This window comes from Plasmodium chabaudi (assembly GCF_900002335.3).
Source record: "Plasmodium chabaudi chabaudi strain AS genome assembly, chromosome: 9".
Classification (NCBI taxonomy): domain Eukaryota; phylum Apicomplexa; class Aconoidasida; order Haemosporida; family Plasmodiidae; genus Plasmodium; species Plasmodium chabaudi.
In genome coordinates this window covers 970371-991468 of record NC_030109.2, presented here as the reverse complement: position 1 = coordinate 991468, position 21098 = coordinate 970371, and the positions used below count along the sequence as shown (strand labels likewise).

General features: G+C 22.8%; 8 protein-coding genes and 1 pseudogene across 8 annotated transcripts, besides 1 other annotated feature; 7 read left to right on the top strand and 2 right to left on the bottom strand.

The window, feature by feature from the left end:
• Positions 1-340: 340 nt before the first annotated feature.
• On the bottom strand, positions 341-2135 carry PCHAS_0927100 (26S proteasome regulatory subunit RPN7, putative; the record flags this gene model as incomplete). The annotated part of the gene is made up of 4 exons (XM_016798169.1): positions 341-394; positions 596-1027; positions 1230-1562; positions 1773-2135. 4 exons carry the CDS (start codon positions 2133-2135, stop codon positions 341-343), a joined length of 1182 nt encoding a protein of 393 aa, XP_016655413.1.
• Positions 2136-4345: 2210 nt separating this feature from the next.
• On the bottom strand, positions 4346-5518 carry PCHAS_0927000 (parasitophorous vacuolar protein 1, putative; the record flags this gene model as incomplete). Its single annotated transcript, XM_736356.2, has 1 exon — positions 4346-5518. The coding sequence occupies one exon, from the start codon at positions 5516-5518 to the stop codon at positions 4346-4348; it is 1173 nt and encodes a 390-aa protein (XP_741449.2).
• Positions 5519-7914: 2396 nt separating this feature from the next.
• Positions 7915-8703, top strand: PCHAS_0926900 (fam-d protein; the record flags this gene model as incomplete). The annotated part of the gene is made up of 1 exon (XM_734077.2): positions 7915-8703. The coding sequence occupies one exon, from the start codon at positions 7915-7917 to the stop codon at positions 8701-8703; it is 789 nt and encodes a 262-aa protein (XP_739170.2).
• A 1174-nt stretch (positions 8704-9877) lies between these two features.
• PCHAS_0926800 (fam-d protein) lies at positions 9878-10675 on the top strand (the record flags this gene model as incomplete). Its single annotated transcript, XM_735498.2, has 1 exon — positions 9878-10675. The coding sequence occupies one exon, from the start codon at positions 9878-9880 to the stop codon at positions 10673-10675; it is 798 nt and encodes a 265-aa protein (XP_740591.2).
• Positions 10676-11946: 1271 nt separating this feature from the next.
• Positions 11947-12723, top strand: PCHAS_0926700 (fam-d protein; the record flags this gene model as incomplete). The annotated part of the gene is made up of 1 exon (XM_734505.2): positions 11947-12723. The coding sequence occupies one exon, from the start codon at positions 11947-11949 to the stop codon at positions 12721-12723; it is 777 nt and encodes a 258-aa protein (XP_739598.2).
• Positions 12724-14010: 1287 nt separating this feature from the next.
• Positions 14011-14787, top strand: PCHAS_0926600 (fam-d protein; the record flags this gene model as incomplete). The annotated part of the gene is made up of 1 exon (XM_016798168.1): positions 14011-14787. One exon carries the CDS (start codon positions 14011-14013, stop codon positions 14785-14787), a length of 777 nt encoding a protein of 258 aa, XP_016655412.1.
• A 1202-nt stretch (positions 14788-15989) lies between these two features.
• Positions 15990-16805, top strand: PCHAS_0926500 (annotated as a pseudogene).
• Positions 15990-16805: a sequence feature (fam-d protein, pseudogene).
• A 1200-nt stretch (positions 16806-18005) lies between these two features.
• Positions 18006-18926, top strand: PCHAS_0926400 (fam-d protein; the record flags this gene model as incomplete). Its single annotated transcript, XM_737551.2, has 1 exon — positions 18006-18926. The coding sequence occupies one exon, from the start codon at positions 18006-18008 to the stop codon at positions 18924-18926; it is 921 nt and encodes a 306-aa protein (XP_742644.2).
• A 1275-nt stretch (positions 18927-20201) lies between these two features.
• On the top strand, positions 20202-20969 carry PCHAS_0926300 (fam-d protein; the record flags this gene model as incomplete). Its single annotated transcript, XM_738470.1, has 1 exon — positions 20202-20969. One exon carries the CDS (start codon positions 20202-20204, stop codon positions 20967-20969), a length of 768 nt encoding a protein of 255 aa, XP_743563.1.
• Between the last annotated feature and the right edge of the window lie 129 nt (positions 20970-21098).

Sequence of the window (21098 nt, the reverse complement as noted above, 5' to 3'; positions counted from 1 at the left end):
TTTTATTTCTCTATAATGTTATTTTTCCGATATTTTTATTGACATATTTCATATTTTTCCTTTTTCAAAATATATTTATTATTATTATTTTTTTTTTTCGTAAAATTTGTTATAAAAAGAATGGGCTAAAATTTAGCACCATTTAAATCATGTACACATATGTGCATTATGAATTGAAGATTTGTATACCTTCATAGGATTTATGTTAATATATAAACATTGCTTTATCAAAAAAAAAAAATGAAACAATGAAAAAATAAAGAATGAAAAGAGACGAAACGAGGAAATGCGTAATAGCAAAAAAGCGTTTCCCTATATATGTAAAGTCATTTAAAAAAAATTACATGTCAATTACTCTTGATAACTTTTGTATTCTGTTTAGTAAAATGTCACCCTATAAAAAAAAATATAAAATTAATTTGGTAGCAATAAGTAAATAACTTTAAAATCGGTTTTGTAAACACTGCATATGAGCACAAGATAAAAAAGTTTAGAAACATATTAGCACAAAGTAAAAATGTACACACATACATATATATATATATATATATATATATATATAATATATGCATAGCACTATGGCGTGTGGAATAACCTTTTTTATGGTGTCTTGGTAGACCGTATTTCTTTCATTTGGTTGGTTGCTCTCAATGGAATCATTAACTTTGTCGATTTTACAATTTAATTTTCCATTTGCAATAAAAGATGAGATTTCCTTTTCGATAAAATCTTCACTTACTCCAAAAGCATATGCCATATTTTTAAGGGTAACACTTTTAAAGGGTTCTAAAAATTGTTTATATGCTCTAACTCTTGTATTTCTAATAAAATATCTATAGTGTCTTCCTAAATATCTATCTTTCTTAACTCTTAATGCTATTTTTATTGTTTTTTCCATAAATGTACGATAATCGCAATGATAAAATGAATAAATATAATTGTATAAATCTTCATCGGAACTTGTAACTTGTAAAATAACAGAACTGTTTAATATATTTTTATCTAATACAGTCCTTTCCTCGGTCATCTACGTAAAAGTATATGAAAAAAATTAAAAAAAAATTATATATTTTAATAATTTTACAACAATTTGAATCACAACATATATGTAGCTTATAAACTGGGGGCATAATTCAGTTAAAAATAGTGGATCCACGTAAACATCCTCAGGATGAAGCGTTATGCGTGTTATTTATGCATTTGTTCGTTTTATTTTTTATGAATATTACTATTCCCAAAATAATCACATAGAATATAATTGATTCGTAGGATATTATTTCAGTAGCTGTAAATGTAGATGCTGCATCTATTAATATTTTGGAAGCTTCTGGGAATTTTCGAATCATAATATAATTTAGTGCTTCATAAATTTTAAGTTTATTTTTTCTTTCCCAGTCTCCTCCCTTTTCCATTTGGGCTCGTGCCTTCTCCAAATATTTCTTTGTACTATTTATATCATTAAAAAAAATGCTTATTCTTATAATTGTAAGTAAAATATCCAGCTTGACACCAATACCAATCCCTTTTTCGTATACCGCTTCATATTCCTTAAAAGAGTTTTCCTTGAAAATATAGTAACAAAGCAATATATGTATGTTAGTAATAAATATGAAATTACTATGTGTGCCATATTTATAAAAGCTAAGGGAATATATACGTATATATTTAACACTAAACTGTGCACACATAATATGCACATTAGATGTATATAGAGCAAATGTTGAAAAATGGATTCATGCATTTATTTGATTTTTAAATGTAATTTCTCTTACCTTATCTCCTATTTTGCAATAAAAATTTGCTTTAAGCAATATATCATTTTTTGTATCAACATAATCGAAATTTTCAGATGCCTCTTGAATTTTGTTTTCTATTTCTTTTATTTCTTCATCTGCTTTTTGTTTTAAAGTGTTATAAAGTTCCTGATCCATATCTAAATTTAATTCTCCACATACATAGCTATAATATGGATACATGTTATTTTTCTTTATTTCTTCAAGTAATTTATTTAATGCTTCATTTCTTTCATCTATTGATAAATGTGATAATTGTAAAGTATAAAACAAATCTGCCAAATAAAAATTTGGATATTTTTGTTTACATTCTTCGCTGCTATCTTCTTTAAATTCTTCCATCTTGTATTATCTTTGTGTGATAGTGTGTTTATTTTATAACCTCAGTTTAGTATTACTATGTAATAAGATATTTAAAAAATTTATATAATATATATAAGGTAAGCAAAGATTAGGCTTATTAATTTTCTGTTTGCTTTTAGTTGGCTTTTCCTTTTTTCATCATACTTATATAATTTTATTATTATTTATATTTTTCCATATTTTTTTTTAACTTTTTTTTTTTTTTATAAAAAATCCCAGTGCTTATATAAAATCCTGGCTTCATTATTTGTGCTGCATACTATGGATAAACTTTACGCCAACTCTCATAAAGGGTAAATAAAATATATTAGCAGATATTTTATACACTACATATGTAAATATATAAACTTATAAATACACATAAAGAAACATATACATATCTCAATTTTTTATATTTATTAAAAAGAGGATATATAAATTTTAATTTTTTTTTTACAAAATATTTATATATATGATTTTTTATAGTTTATAAATTTTAGGGCGAATTATAACTTCGAAAATATGTGTTATGATCTACATGCATGCTTATATTTTTTTTATTGTAGCTTTCTTAATTTTATAAAGTTTTCTATTTATCCATTTTTTAAGGGCATAAACCTGAAGATGGTTATTTAAACAACCTCATGCATATAATACACATTTTCATATGCTTATCCATTCATTCTATTTCTAACATTTTCAATCTGGATCGTGTTTCAAAGCTATATCTTATTTCTTCACTATTTAAAATATATGAATTCGTTCGTCTTTTATAATGAGCGGGTTTTAACCTTAATATAAGTACATGAAGTTTTAGAGGAAGGCCATTTCTTAAATCAAAGCCCCTACAATGTTCAATAGGTGTGTATATATAACACCTAAAGGAAACACTAATCTATTTTAAAAGTTCTGTAATCCTAACCATAGGTTTTCAGTTATAACTATATAAGCACTTGCTTAGCATTTATAAGTGCAATACCACATTAATATATATGCTAATACTATTTTTATGTGTAATGGAAGTTTACAAAGTCTATATATTTAGGATGTATAATGAAAAAAAAAAATTAAAATACTCTAATAGGTTATGAAAAAATGCATTGTATGCAAATATATGAAACACTATAACAAATTGATGGGCATAAAAAACTTTTTAACTTCATTAAAGTTGCTATCTAAGTTATATCAAACTTTGGTATAGTAAAATTAAAATTATCTTTTGTGAATGCATAATTTGTTGAAGTTGTCCTGCATGTTCCATTTGTATAGGTTTATAAAGAATGGTTAAGTATGAAACGTCGTCAGCATTTAGATGTTGTAATTTTGCAGTTGGTTTTATATGATGAACCATATTTTGAGAAATTCCTTGCACTACCAAATCTAGTAGAGATGGGCAATAAAGAAATAATGCAACCTCTTAATCATTTTGAAAACAAATAGCGAACTAAACAAACTAAATTCACCTATGTGTGATATACAAATTTAGTATTAGTAAATGTATTATATATTAAATTTTCAGAATGATTATTGTTATGATAATTTGGTGTTTTGCTACCCTCAATCATCACATAAAGAAACAAAATTGTATTTTATTATTATATGTATTTTGTACATAATTTATAAACCCTTTAAGAATATTTAAATATGAAACCAAATTTACAGTCACATTTTTTGGGGGGAATATGCCGATTCGACCCCCAAAAAATATATACGAGCAACGACTGTTAAAACTGATATTTATATTTAGCACATATTCTGTGCTGGTGATTATTAGAAAAAAATCACGGTGATTAATTTCGTTAAGCATATTATATGCATATACAGATCAGTTATTACAATAAAAAAAATTAAAATAGTATTTTAAGAAATATGGACGTATATTTATATAATATATACGATATGTAATCGAGCTAAAAATGTATGCAATATATATTTTTACATTCATGTATAAAAATTTCACAAAATCATTAAAATAAAAACCTATTATTACTTATTCATAAGCATGTATATATTATGTAATTACTTCCTTCTATGAAATACTATTAAAAAAATGAATCATATTAAAAAAAAAATACGATACATGTATTATCAACTACGTATTATATGTATACAAGAAACATGTAAAAATGCAACGCATATAATTTGCTCACGATGAATGAATTAGTACTAATACAAAAGTGCGGAATATGTTAATTTATTATTGAATTATCTTAATTAGTTTTATCTTGATCGATGTCATCGATGGATTTATTTGGGATGACGTTATTATCTAAATCGAATAATTCTTCTGGGGTCATAGCTTTATGAGATTGATCAGAATTAAGATGAGAAACGATATCTAAAGAATTTATCGATCCCATTAATCCTGGTTTACTTAAAGCAGATAATAACATACCAGTAGCTTCCTCTGGGTTTTCAAAAAATTTAGCCATCTCAGACATTCTACTATTTAATTTTTCATGGATCATTTCTGGAGATAATTCATTATTTTTTTGATCATGTCTTAAAAAATTGCTTTTATGGGAATTGCAAGCAATTGAACTATAATGTTTATTCATTTTAGCTACGCATTGACCCATATATTCATTTTCATTATCTTTTAATGTAGTACATATTCCAACCATATTTAAATTTGTATTTTTCATAAATATTTCTAAAGCTTTTTCTTTATTCATATTCTTATAATATTCTTCATTTGCTGCTTCTCCGACTTCATCATTTCCATTTTTATTATGTATTATAATTTGTTGTGATGATATAATCATATTTTTTCTTAATTTGTCATTATTAGGTTCGTTATTGTTAGCTTTAGATAAATCGGAATTTTGATTTCTTCCATTTCTTAATAGGTTAAGTTCATTTTTATCATAATCGATTTCTACTCCATTATTCGTTGGAATTTTATTTCCATTACAGGAATTTTTATGGAAAAATGAAGGCCTTATTGAACCAAAATATTTTACTCCCATATCTTGAAAATGTTCTGGTAATTTTGTCATATCTATTTCCTTTTTAGCATTCTCATCTAAATTAAGCATTAACAATGATTTGTAGTCCTTTATAGCATCTTCTATTATTGTTTTATTTTCGTCACGGAATAATTTGCGAATTGCGCTATGCTCGTCATTAATTTCAATATCAAATTTACTAAAATAGCATTTATGTACATCATTTGAAATTGAAAATTTAAAATTTTCTTCGGGTTTTTGTAAAACTGCATTAATTGTATCTATATAGCTATCATTGTTTGCTCCTGAATAATATACAGCATTCATATGACTTATTTCATCAGGAATGTCAATAACTTCATTTCCTGCTTTAGCTTTAATAGCGTATGCAGGGATAAGGGATAAGAAAATTGCTAATGCTACCTTAATCATCATTTTTAAATAATATGCATATAAAAAATTTTAAATTATATTAATTTATGTTAAATTTGTTTATATATATATATGTAATATATATTCTTATAAAAACTTAAAACTTAAATTTATCTAAAATTGTAGTTATTAAATAAAGAAAATATTTTTTTTAATTTATATATATTTTTTTTAATTTTTTTTATTTTATTTATTTTTAATTATTAAATTATATTCATTTTTTAATTTTTGCAAGTGCGAATTGCTATAAATTATTTAATTTAATATAAATGCAAATTATAAAAATAAATATATGGCTTATATTTTTTAATTATATTTGTATAAATATTATTATAGTATAGATAATAATTGGCATTTATAAATAATCGATATTATTTGAGTGCACCTAAAATTAGTACATACAATAATATTCACTTATAACATTTTTAAAAATTATAAGTACAGTCCTAGCAATATAACATTATAAGTAGTATATATAATATAATATAACATGTCGTCAATGTTCATAATTATTTATATTAATTAGTAATATGGTCGTTATATGATAAATAAGGGTATATACATATAGATTATTGGGCATATTTGCCTTTAATGGTGTTTTACAATTAATTTATGAAAAATAAAAATCCATTTGTCATGGCGAATGCCATATAACACATAATTAGTTATGTTCAATCGAATTAACGTAAAAAAAATAAAAAAAAAAGGGTGATAACTTTGCATGCAAATACACTGTTCATCTATGTATTAATAATACTATAAATATATAGAGAATCTTAGCATGCTATATTTTTTTAATATTTAGAAATATAAATAAAATTATTCATATATATATCTTAATATACCTTCACATAAAAAAAATATATAATTGAAATATAAATTATTAATACTTTATACTTTTTCTAAAATCGAAATTTATATACATACACACATGTTAGTATTTATTGTAGTTTAATTTTAAAATGATTATACTGTGTCATTACTATTTTGATTGGCAGTCTTTAAAAATATTAAGTACAGTACAGTGACTTCAAATAAGAAATTATATTAAACACACTGAAAATGTTATAAAATAAAATAAATACACATACAATACTTAGTCATTATTGCTAACTATAAAAATGAATAAACTTTTATATGAAAATGGTATTTATTATTTTATTATATAAAACTTTGATACAGACATAAATGATGTGTCTGAAAATGTTATGTTAATTAAAGAGATTGGTAAAGATGTGTTGGGGAAAGGAAGGTAATTATATATATTATGAATAAAAAAATAATAAGTAAAAAAAATTAACGAAGCATATATTTATATAATATGAAAATAAATCATATTTTTCGAGCATGATAAATTGTTATCTCAAACTGAAGCATATGAAATAGGAACTAAATAAAAACAAAAACATAAATATAAGTAAAAAATAATGAAAAAAAACTTACATATCTCTGTTTTTAATATTGAAACGTATTGTATTAAAGAAATGATGGAATAAAAACTTATCAAAAGATTTTATTTAGTGCCTCTTTCAATTACGATAAATGTGTAAAATCAATAAAATTTGAAATTTCATCTAGTTAATCAAACCAACTAAATAATTGTCAAGATTTTGATTTTTAGTCATAAATGCATAATCTTTATGCCCATACTTAATATTTTTCATTTTTTTATTTTTGTATCATCTTATTCTCAAAATAGTAAAAAGATATTTCTTGGAAATAAAAAAAAAACTTTAATTTTAATGTAAACAAAAAAGGAAAATAAAGAAGTGCTCTTTTTTTATTTTTTGGGCTTTAATTATTTTTTTAGTGATATATTAATAAGACCATAAGCACGAACAGTTGGGCTTATCCTTTTTAATGCTACTTTATATTTAATCTCATAAAAAATATATGTGGCAAATTATGTTCCCCGAATTGATATATAATAGTTGATTCTGTTCTAAAAAATTGACAAAAAAAATAAAAAAATACGATAACCTTGCATATACACTGTATTTTTATCTTTGATTAATGAGTAAAAATATGAGAGTACATTTACACACTTCGGTGCTAGGAAATATAATAATACAACTACTAAGTTCCTAAATAAAATAATTAATTTTTTATTGGAATTAAAATAAAAAAATTATTATTATTATTATTATTATTTTATTATTCTAGTTGAATATGTTCATATAAATATAATTCATTTTTCTTAAAAAAAAGTGAAATATTATTAGAGATATAACAAATACACACATATTAAATATATTCGTCTTATATAAAAATTAATGCATTAAGTCTTTTTTCTAATATTATAAAATAATTGTAAATAATAATTACTGTTTTTTTAGCATAAACCTTTAGATTGGTATATATATTAAACTTAGTATTTTTAGGACTGGTTATTTAGAAAAATGATGAAAATTATATTCTCACTTTTCATATTATCAATTTCTGCAAATGTTAAGGCTGCAAGTTATCAAAGTGGAAATCCTAATAAACCACAATTGATTTCATATGATTCGGTAGCTCACCCAACTGCATTATTTGAATACCCGGAGACAAAACATTATAAATATTTAGATTTAATTAATGATGTTTTAAGCAAACAATCAGAAAATACAAGATATGCATTTGAAGGTGGTAATTATCATATGGTTTTAACAGACTTTGATATATCCATAGATAATGAGCCTCATTATGTGAACGAACATTTTTCTAAAAAAGGAACTGAAATAATAAAAGAAGGAACAGCATTTTTTATAGCTTATTTAAAGGAGAAACTTAAATATATATCTTCACACTATATGTATAAATATGATTTTGAAAACAACTATGCTTCCGATTTAATGGAGTTTGCTCATGATCTAAAAGCTATAGTATATGATAGATTTGCATACGAGTATAAACACAACTTTGTAAAATTCAGACATGAGCCTGAAGATAAAAAGCTCAGAGAGAAGGCAAGGGATTTTTTTGTAGCGCTTATGAAAAATTCAGCTGTGAGAATTCAAGGTTATTTCATCAAAACACGAACGGATGAAAGTTTTATGTACTTAAGCCAAGATGCTAGTCTTTATTTCACTGTCGCTATAGCTCCATTTCGTGTAAATGCTACTTATGATTTTGGATTTCCAGAATTTGAAGTTGTTCACGATGGCTCACCACCTTTAAAAAAATTACGATCTTATAACTACAAATAGATTAATGATTTATCCTATAATTAATATTTTTATTTACTTTTTAATATTTAACATTTCCAAATTGCAATGGAACTCTACTGATAAAAAAAAATTTTAATTAAAATTCGTTTTATACTTTTTATTATAAAATTTTTTAAAATTCATATAAATAAGTACATATATTATGACTGTACAAATTGGGTATATATTGTTGTACATAACATAACATATATACTTATCTTGGTGTGTAGAGTTTGTGCTTTTAAAACGTTTTTGCTTTGCATTGATAATATAAACAAACAATATTAATATATATTACTGTCTTGGATTGTATTATACATAAAAAATATATAATAATAAATAGACATCATCTTATGAATTTCCAATTTTCTTTAAAACATAAGAGGCATGATGATTTTCATAACTGTAATATTTCAAATTACCAAATTCTTTGAACCATAATTTTGGGGTTTATTTTGATATGTCTGTATTAGTTTTAGAGCAGCACAATAATCATAAGGAAATAAAAAAAAATGCACAAATAGGCATCAATATAACATAATTATTTATATAATATTAATGTATGACCGTTAGGTGATAATAGGCATATAGCGTATAAATTATTGGGTATATTGTCTTTTGGTGCTGCTTTCCAATTAATTTATGAAAAATAAAAATTAAATTTCACGTTGATGCAATTAATGCGTAATTAGTTATGCCCAGTCAAATTACTGTAAAAATAAATGACCAAAAAAAATAAAAATAATAAAATAATAATAAAAATAAAAAAAATAAAAACGGGCAAAATGCGACAATTTTGCATGAAAGTTAATTTTTTCATATATATTAATAATAACTATAAGTATGTGTGTATATATATAATAGAATATTTTTATGCATATGTTAACAATTATAGTAATACAACTATAGTGTTGTTAAATAAAATAATAGATTTTTATTAATATTAAAACAGGAATAATTATTTTAATTGTATGTTTATTTTATTATTCAAATTGAAATATGTTTATATAAATTCTAATACATTTTTCTTTAAAAAAAAAATAAATGTATTAAGCTTTTTTTTAACATTATAAAATAAAATGATTAACTCTAATAAATCTTATTATTTTTTTTTGGGTATAAACCTATAAATATGTGTATATATTAAAGTTTGTATTTTTAGGAGTTCTTATTTATGAAAATGATGAATATTATATTATCATTTTTCTTATTAGTAATTTTTTCAAATGTTAAGGCTGCGACTTTTCAAAATGCAAATAATAACAATACAAAATTGATTGGATATAATCCAATATCTCAACCAACTGTAACATTCACAATTTATAAAGAAAAGCATATTCCATATTTAGATGCAATTAATGATGTTTTTCGTAATGAATCGGAAAATACAAAATATGCATTTCAAGGTGGCAATTATCATTGGATTATAACAGACTTTGATATATCTATAGATAATTCGTCTCGGCATTTGAAAAAACATTTTTCTAGTAATAGAATTGAAGCAATACAAGCAGGCACAACATTTTTTATAGCTTATATAAAGAAGAAGTTTAAAGATGTAATTTCACGATGCATGTATAAATATGATTTTGAAAGCAACTGTCCTGACGATTTAAAGGATTTTGCTAATAATCTAAAGGCTTCGATATATGATAGATTTGAGTACGAGTTTACACACGGCTTAATAAAATATGAAAGCGAACCAAAGGATGTAAAGGTCAAAAAGAGTGCAAAGAAAATTTTTAAAGCGCTTGTACCAAATTCAGATATGGCGATGAACGGCCATTTTATTAAAATAATATGGGATAGTGAGAATAATCGTTTAACCCATAATATTAGCATTTATTTCAGTATGAATATAAATAAAAATAATGCAAATGCTACTTGTTATTATAAATCTCCTAAATCTGAAATTGCTGAATCATTTGTTAAATCTTTAAGAAAACACGATTTATTATCACAAATGTATTAATTCTTACCATAATTTAAAATTTTATTAAAATATATTTTTAAAGTAAATGAAAAATCAGTATATGTTTGTTATGTTTGCTTTAAAAAATTGCTTATAAACAGCTATATTTCATAATAACATTTTTTTTTAAACCTTAAATAATATAGTTTTACTATTTAATCTGTTTGATTATTTTTGCGAATTATTTGTTATTATCTGCATAGCAGGGTGAGAAAACCCTATTTGTGTAGCATGAAAATTTTTTGCATAGACATATAAAAAAAAACTTTAATTAAAATTTGTTTAAGATTTTTTTTAGAAACATTTTTAAATTTGCACAAATATTTATATAAATAAGTAATATATTATAACTGTATAAAATAGTATATAGGGTTGTACATAGCACATATATTTATCTTTGTGGGGAGAAGGTTATGATTTCAAAATGTTTTTACTTTATATTGACAACGCACGACGAAAAATATTAATATATATTACTGTCTTGAATAGTATTATATATAAAAAAATATAATAATAAAATAAACATAAATTTATGAATTTTCAATATTCTTAAAACAATTGCTGCCAATTTAAATACGACAAAATGATTTCCATAACTGTAATATTTCAAATTACCAAACTCTTTGAATTATAATTTTTTTGTTAGTTTTGGCATGTTTGTATCAGTTTTAGAGTAGAATAATAGTAGGAAAAGAAAAAGTGAAAAGAAAAAAATGCATAAATATCAATGTGCATAATTATTTATATTATATTAATGCATAGCCGTTAGATTATAATAGGTATATAACATATAAATTATTGGCCGTTTTGGCTTTTGGTGTTGCTTTAAAATTAATTTATGAAAAATAAAAATTCATTTTTCACGATGATGTCATATAATACATATTTAGCTGTGCTCGATCAAATTAGCGTAAAAAAAACGAATAAAATGTGATAGCTTTGCATGCAGGTTCATTTTTTCACCTATGTATTAATACACACCTACGAATCTGCTAAATAAACCAATTGATTTTTATTAATATTAAAATAGGAAAAATCATTCTGATTATATGTTTCTTTTATTACTCAAATTGAAACATTATTATATAAATTATAATATATTTACCTTATATAAAAATAAATCCATTAAGCCTTTTTTTTTAATATTATAAAATCAAATCAAATAATTAATTGTAAGAATAAATCTTATTATTTTTTTTTTAATATAAACCTTTAGATAGGTATATATATATTAAACTTAGCATTTTTAGGGGTGCTTATTTTTTTTATTTATGAAAATGATGAATATTATATTATCACTTTTCATATTAGTGGTTTCTGCAAATGTTAAGGGTGCATCCTTTCAAAGTGCAAATAATAGCAGCCCAAAATTGGTTATACGCAATCCAGTAACGCAGCCAACTGTAACATTCACAAATGGTAAGCAAAAGTACTTTCCATATTTAGATACCATTAATGATGTTTTTCGTGATGAATCAGAAAATATAAAATATGCATTTGAAAGTGGCGATTATCGTTGGGTTATTACAGACTTTGATATATCCATAAATAATCGTTCTCCATATTTGAAAAAAAAATTTTCTACTACTAAAATTGAAGGGTTATTAAAAGGTACAACATACTTTCTATCTTATATAAATGAAAAAATTAAATGTTTAGTTACACAACACATGAAGAAATATGATTTTGAAAACAACTATGATGGGAGTTCAAAGAAATTAGCTAATGATTTAAAAGCTTTGATATATGATCAATTCGACAACAATTTTAAAAATAACTTAATAAAATACGAAAGAGAACCAAAAAATGAAAAACTCAAAAAGAAGGCAAAGAAATTTTTTAAAGCGCTTGTACAAAATTCAGATATGAAGATTAAAGGTTATTTTGTTAAAATAAGAAAGGATCAAAAGGGTACCCGTTTAACCCCAAATGTTAGTCGTTATTTCAATGTAAATATAAATATAAATAAAGGAAATGCTACTCATGATTTTTTACACCCTAAATCTAATGTTGGTAAACCAGTTGCTAAACCTTTAAGAAAACCATAATTTTGTTGTCTCAAATATATTAATTCTTACCCAATTTGTAACATTTTTTTATGTAAAATTTAAAGTTTTATTAAAATATATTTTTAGAAGTAAATAAAAAATAAATGCGAGGTTGTTGTATTTGCTTTAGAAATTGCATAACAACAGCTATATTTCATAACCTTTTGTAAAAAACTTTTAACAATATATATAGTTTACTATTTAATTTGTTTGATTATTTTTACGGGTTATATGTTATTATCTACACAACGGGGTGAGAAAACCCAATTTTTTAAAATGCATTTTTTTTGCATAGACATATAAAAAAAACTTTAATTCAAATTTGTTTTATATTTTTTTGGGAAACGTTTTTAAAATTGTATAAATGTTTATATAAATAAGACATTATTATAACTGTGCAAATCTAGTATATATGGTTGTACATAGCATAGCATATATACTTATCTTGGTGTGCAAATTTGTATGCTTTCAAAAGGGTTTTATTTTATATTGGCAATATAAAAGAAAAATATTAATATATATTACTGTCTGACATAGTATTATATATATATAATATAATAATAAATAACAATATCTTATGAATTTCTAATTTTCTTTAAAGCAAAGGCAACATAATGTTTTTAGAACTATAATACTTCATTATTACCAAATTCTTTGAATTCCAATTTTTTGTTTTATTTTAACCTGTTTGTATCACCTTAAAGTGCCATAATAATAGGGAAATAAAAAAATAAAATAATGCATAAATGGATATAAATGTGACATAATTATTTATATTATATTAATATATTGTCGTTATATGATAATAGGCATATAACATATAAATTATTGGGTACATTCCCCTTTTGATGTTGTTTTACAATTAATTTATAAAAAAATAATAATTCATTTTTCACTCTGGTGTTATATAATACATATTTAGTTATGCCCAATAAAATTATCGTAATAAAAAAAAGCGAACAAAATGTGATAACTTTGCATGCGGGTTCATTTTTTCATCTGTGTATTAATAATACGACTACGAAGTTTCCAAATTAAATAATCAATTTTTATTAATATTAAAGTAGGATAAATTATTCTAATTATATTTTTATTTTATTATTAAACTGAAGTATGCTCATATAAATTCAAATACATTTTTCTTAAAAAATAAATGTATTAATACTTTTTTTAATATTATAAAATAAAATAAAATAATTGTAAATAATATTACCAATTTTTTTAATACAACCTTTAGATAGGTATATATATTAAATTCGTATTTTAAGATTGCATATTTTATTATTTATGAAAATGATGAATATTATATTATCATTTTTCATACTAGCAATTTTTTCAAATGTTAGAGCTGCAACTTTTCAAGATGCAAATAATAGCAGATCACAATCAATTGGATATATTTCGCTAGCTGGTCCATTTGTAACATTATCAAAATTTGATGAAAGCTTTATTCAATTTTTAGATGAAATTAATAAATTTATACCTGAACAACCGGAAGATATAAAATATGCATATGAAGGTGGCAAATATCATTGGGTTATTACAGACTTTGATATATACATAGATAACTCTTCTCCATATTTGAGCAGATCCATTTCTAAAAATAGAATTGAAGTATTAAGAATAGGCACAATTTATTTTATAAATTATATAAAGGCGAATATTAAACATTTATTTTCACGAAACATGCATAAATATGATTTTGAAAACAACTATGATGACAATTTAAATATATTATCTAATGATTTAAAAAATTTTATATATGATAAATTCGATACGAAATTTGAACAAGACCTAATAAAATACGAAAACGAACCCGAAAAGAAAAGGCTCCGTGATAGTGCAAAGCAAATTTTTTACACGCTTGTACATAATTCAGAAATAAAGATTCAAGGTTATTTTATTAAAATAAGTGAGGATGGAAACTATGCGCATTTAAGTCAAAATAAAAGCCTTTACTTCCGTATCATCATAAATGAAAAGAATGTAAGTGTTACTCATGATTTAAAAATTCCTATCCCTAACTTTGTTAAATTAGTTGCTAATATTTCAGGAAAACCATAATTTGATTTCCACAAACTTATTAATGCTTATCTAATTTATAATATTTTTTAAGTAAAATTTAATGTTTTAATAAAATATATTTTTACGAATAAATGAAAAATCAGTATATGCCTCTTGTGTTTGCTTTAAAAAATTGCTTATAGACACCTATATTTAATAATATATTTTTTTAAAAAGCTTAAACAATATATATAGTTTTACTATTTATTTGCTTTATATATTTTTTTATAAACATTTTTAAATTCGAATAAATGCTTATATAAATATGTACATTTATTATAACTGTGCAAATCTAGTATATATGGTTATACATAACATAGCATGTATACATATTTCTATATGTAGAAATGCATGCTTTCAAAAAGTTTTTATTTGATATTGATAATATCCAACGAAAAATATTAATATATATTACTGTCTTAGATAGTATTATATATAAAAAAATATAATAATAAATAACAAAATCTTATGAATTTCTAATTTTCTTTAAAACGCAGGCAACGTAATGTTTTTAATAACTATAATACTTCATTATTACAAAATTCTTTGAATTACAATTTTTTGTTTTATTTTAACCTGTCTGCATCACCTTAAAGTACCATAATAATAGGGAAATAAAAAAATAAATAAATGCATAATGGATATCGATGTAACATTTATTTATATTAATTTATTGTCGTTAGATGATAATAGCCATATAACATATAGATTATTGTGTGCATTCCCCTTTTGATGTTGTTTTACAATCAATTTATAAAAAATATAAATTCATTTTTCATTCTGGTGTTATATAATACATATTTAGTTATACCCAATAAAATTATCGTAAAAAAAGCGATAACTTTGCATATATACAGTATTTATCTATATATTAATAATACTTATAAATATATATAGAATGTATTATGCATATGTTAGCAATATATAATAATACAACTACAAAGTTGCTAAATAAAATATAAATTTTTATTAATATTAAAATAGGAGAAATTATTCTAATTATATGTTTATTTGATTATGCAAATTGAAGTATGTTTATATAAATTCTAATACATTTTTCTAATAAAAATAAAGACATTAGGCTTTTTTCAATATTATAAAATACAATAATTGTAAATAATTATTATTAATTTTTTAATATAACCTTTAGATATGTATATATATTAAAATTATTACTTTTAGGAGTGCTTATTTTATTATTTATGAAAACGATGAATATTATATTATCATTTTTCATGCTAGTAATTTTTTCAAATGTTAAGGCTGCAACTCTTCAAGATGCAAATAATAACAGTACAAAATTGATTGGATATAATCCAGTAGATCACCCAACTGTAACATTCACAAATTGTAAATAAAAGTATATTCCATATTTAGATGCAATTAATGATATTTTTCGTAATGAATCGGAAAAAACAAAATATGCATTTCAAGGCGGCAATTATCATTGGGTTATAACAGACTTTGATATATCTATAGATAATTCTTCTCGGCATTTGAAAAAATATTTTTCTAGTAATAGAATTGAAGCAATACAAGCAGGCACAACATTTTTTATAGCTTATATAAAGAAGAAGTTTAAAGATGTAATTTCACGATGCATGTATAAATATGATTTTGAAAGCAACTGTCCTGACGATTTAAAGGATTTTGCTAATAATCTAAAGGCTTCGATATATGATAGATTTGAGTACGAGTTTACACACGGCTTAATAAAATATGAAAGCGAACCAAAGGATGCAAAGGTCAAAAAGAGGGCAAAGAAACATTTTGAAGCTATTGTACAAAATTCAGATATGAAGATGAAAGGGCATTTTATTAAAGTCATATGGGATAATGAGAATAAGTGTTTAACCCACAATGTTAGTTTTTATTTCAATATAAATATAAATAAAAATAATGCAAATGCTACTTATGATTTTGAATTTCCTAAATCTGAAATTGTTGAACAAGTTGTTAAGACTTTAAGAAAACGTAATTTTGTTGCCATTGATTTATTAATGGTTCCCGAATTTTAAAATTTTATTAAAATAAATTTTTAGCAGTAAATAAAAAATCGATACGAATTTGTTGTATATGCATTAAAAAATGGTTATAGACAGATATATTTCTTAACAATATTGTAAAAAAGTTTTTTACGATATATATAGTTTTGTCATTTAATTTATTTGCCAATTTTTAAGACCAATATGCTATTGTCTATACAACAGAATGATAAAACCCTATTTGTGTAACATGAAAATTTTTTACGTAGACATAAAAAAACTTTAGTTAAAATTTGTTTTGTATTTTTTTAGAAGACATTTTAAAATTGATATAATTGTTTATATAAATAAGTTCATATATAATAACTGCCTAAACCTAGTATATATGGTTGGATATACTATATATACTTATTTTGGGGTTTTCAAAATGCTTTTACTTTATATTGGCAATATACGACGAAAAATATGAATATATAATATTATCCCAAGACAGTAACATATATTAAAATATATAAAAATAAAATAAACATAATTTTATCATTTAAATTTCCTTTAAAACAAAAACGGCATAATAATTTTAATAACTGTAATATTTCAAATTACCAAATTCTTTGAATTATAAATTTTTGTTAGCTTTGATATGCCTGCATCAGTCTCAGAACAGAATAATAATATCAGAAACAGAAAAAAAAGTCACAAATAGATGCCAATGTATATAATTATTTATATTAAATTAATGTATTGCCGTTAGATAATAATAGGTATATAACATATAGATTATTTGGCGTTTTTCCGTTTGGTGTTGTTTTAAAATTAATTTACGAAAAATAAAAATTCATTTTTCATGCTGATGTCATATAATAAATATTTAGTTATGCTTAATCAAATTATCGTAATAAAAAAAAGCGAACAAAAAATGATAACTTTGCATGCAGGTTCATTTTTTCATCTATGTATTAATATCACAACCACGAATCTGCTAAATAAAATAATCAATTTTTATTAATATTAAAGTAGGATAAATTATTCTAATTATATTTTTATTTTATTATGCAAATTGAAGTATGTTTATATAAATTCTAATACATTTTTCTAATAAAAATAAAGACATTAGGCTTTTTTCAATATTATAAAATACAATAATTGTAAATAATTATTATTAATTTTTTAATATAACCTTTAATATGTATATATATTAAAATTGTATTTTTAGGAGTGCTTATTTTATTATTTATGAAAATGATAAATATTATATTATCATTTTTCATATTAGTGATTTTTTCAAATGTTAAGGCTGCAACTTTTCAAGATGCAAATAATAACAACCCACAGCCGATTGCATATGCTTCGGTAGCTCACCCAAATATAAAATTATACAAGTTTGAGAAGGAATATCGTGAATATTTAGATACAATTGATTATATTTTAAATTATGAATCAGAAAATACAAATTATGCTTATCAAGGCGATAATTATCATTGGGTTATTACAGACTTTGATATGCTCATAAATAATAATACTCGGAATTTTTATGATATATTTATTTCTAATAAAGCTAGAGTGATAATAAACAGTACAATTCATTTTATATCTTATATAAAGGAGAGTATTAAATGTTTAGTTACACAACACATGAAGAAATATGATTTTGAAAACAACTATGATGATAATTTAAAGAAATTAGCTAATGATTTAAAAGGTTTGATATATGATAAATTCGATAATGATTCAAAAGGTTTGATATATGATAAATTAATGACTGATTTAAAAGGTTTGATATATGATAAATTTGGTAATGATTTAAGAGGCTTGGTACATGAGAACCCACGCAATCATTTTAAATGTATCTTAGTATATCTCTTAAAATGTTTCAAACGAAAAACCTCAAATGAAGAGTCCCCGGATAAGGAAAAAGAAAAGTTCCGGAATAAGACAAAAGAATTTTTTAAAGTGCTTCTGGATAATTCAAATATTATGATTAGAGGCTATTTTATTAAAATAAGAAAGGATGGAAACTATACGGATTTATGTCAAAATGAAAGTCTTTATTTCAAGATTAGTATAGGTAGAGATGATACAACTGCTACTCATGATTTAAAAGTTCCTACCCCTAATGTTGCTAAATTAATGGCGCAAATTTCAAGAAAATCATAATTTTATTGCCACAAATTTATTAATGATTATCCAATTTGTAATATTTTTTCAAGTAAAATTTAATGTTTTATTAAAAAATGTTTTTAGTGTAAATGAAAAATCAGTACAAGTTTGTTGTGCTTGCTTTAAAAAGCTGTTTGTCAATAGCTATATTTCTTAACAATATTGTAAAAAACTTTTTTACAATATATATAGTTTTACTATTTATTTTTTTGGCTTATTTTTACGAATTTTATGTTATTATCTATATAACAGGGCGAGACACCCCTATTTGTGTAATATGCAGATTTTTTTGCATAGACATAAAAAGAAATTTTAATTCAAATTTGTTTTATATTTTTTTTATAAACGTTTTTAAATTCGAATAAATGTTTGTATAAATAAGGCATATATTATAACTGTACAAATTTAGTATATATGGTTGCACATAGCACATATACTTGGTGTGGAAAAGTTTATGATTTCAAAATGTTTTTACTTATATTGACAGTATAAACGAAAAATATTAATACATATTACTGTCTTGGAATATTATTACATAAAAAAATATAAGAAAAAAATAAATATAATTTTATAAATTTTTAATTTTCTTTAAAAAATATCAGCAAAATGTTTTCCATAACTTTAATATTTCATATTACCAAATTCTTTGAATTATAATTTTTTGTTTGATTTTCGCATGTCTGTATCAGTTTTAGAGTAGGATAATAATATGAAAAGAAAAAAGGAAAAAATAAATAAGACAAAAAATCCATAAATATTGATGTAGCATAATTTTTATATTATATTAATGTATGGCCGTTAAATTATAATAGATATATAACATATATATTGTTGGGTGTGTTTCCTTTTGTTGTTTTAAAATTAATTTATGAAAAATATATTTATATTTTTCATTCTGATGCCATATAATAATAGATGTTTAGTTATCTTACCCAAATTATTGTAAAAAAAAAACGATAAAGTTGTATACATCTGTATTTATCTATATATTAATAATACCTATAAATATATTTATACATATGCTAGCAATGTATAATAATAAAACTATGACGTTGCTAAATAAAGTGATTGATTTTTATTGATATTAAAATAGGAAAAATTATTCTAATTATATGTTTATTTTATTATTAAAATTGAAATATTTTATATAAATTTTAATACATTTTTCTTAAAAAAAAATAAATGCATTAATACTTTTTTTAATATAGCCTTTAAATAAGTGTAATATTAAAATTCATATTTTTAGGGCTGTTTATTTTATTATTTATAAAAATGCTGAATATTATATTATCATTTTTCATACTAGTAATTTTTTCAAATGTTAAGTCGGCAACTCTTCAAGATGCAAACAATAACAGCCCCAAGCCGATTGGATATGTTTCGGTAACACACCCAACTGCGAAATTCACACATCGTGAAACAATATATACTGAATATTTAGATATAATTAATAACATTTTTCGTGATGAATCAAAAAATTTAAAATATGAATATCAAGGTGGAAATTGCCATTGGGTTATTACAGACTTTGATGTGTCCCTAAATAATTCTTCTCAAAGTTTGAAAGCAAAATTTTATAAAAAAGGTAAGGCAGGATTAATCAAAGGTTCAGCATATTTTATAGCATATATAAAGGATAATATTAAATCTTTAATTTCACAGCACTTGCATAAATATGACTTCCATAGCAACTATCATGAGGTAAAAACATTAGCTAAAGATTTAAAAGGTTTGATATATGATGAATTTGACCAAAATTTAAAACAAGACTTAATAAAATACGAAACAGGATTAACCAATGAAAAGTACCATAAGAAGGCAAAAAATGTTCTTAAAGCGCTTGTAAATAATTCATCGATGAATATTAAAGGTTATTTTGTTAAAATAAGAGAGGATGGTAACTATATGAATTTAAACCAAGATATGAACATTTATTTCGATGTAAATATAAGTAAAAATGATGTACGTGCTATTTATAAATTTGAATTTCTTAAGAAAGGTGTTGATAGAGTAGTCGCTAATCTTATAAGTAGCACATAATTTGATTGTCTCAAATATATTATTGCTTACCCTAATTTAAGTTTTATTAAAATATTTTTTTAGTGTAAATGAAAAATCAATGCGAGTTTGCTGTGTTTGCTCTAAAAATTGCTTATCAGCAGACATATT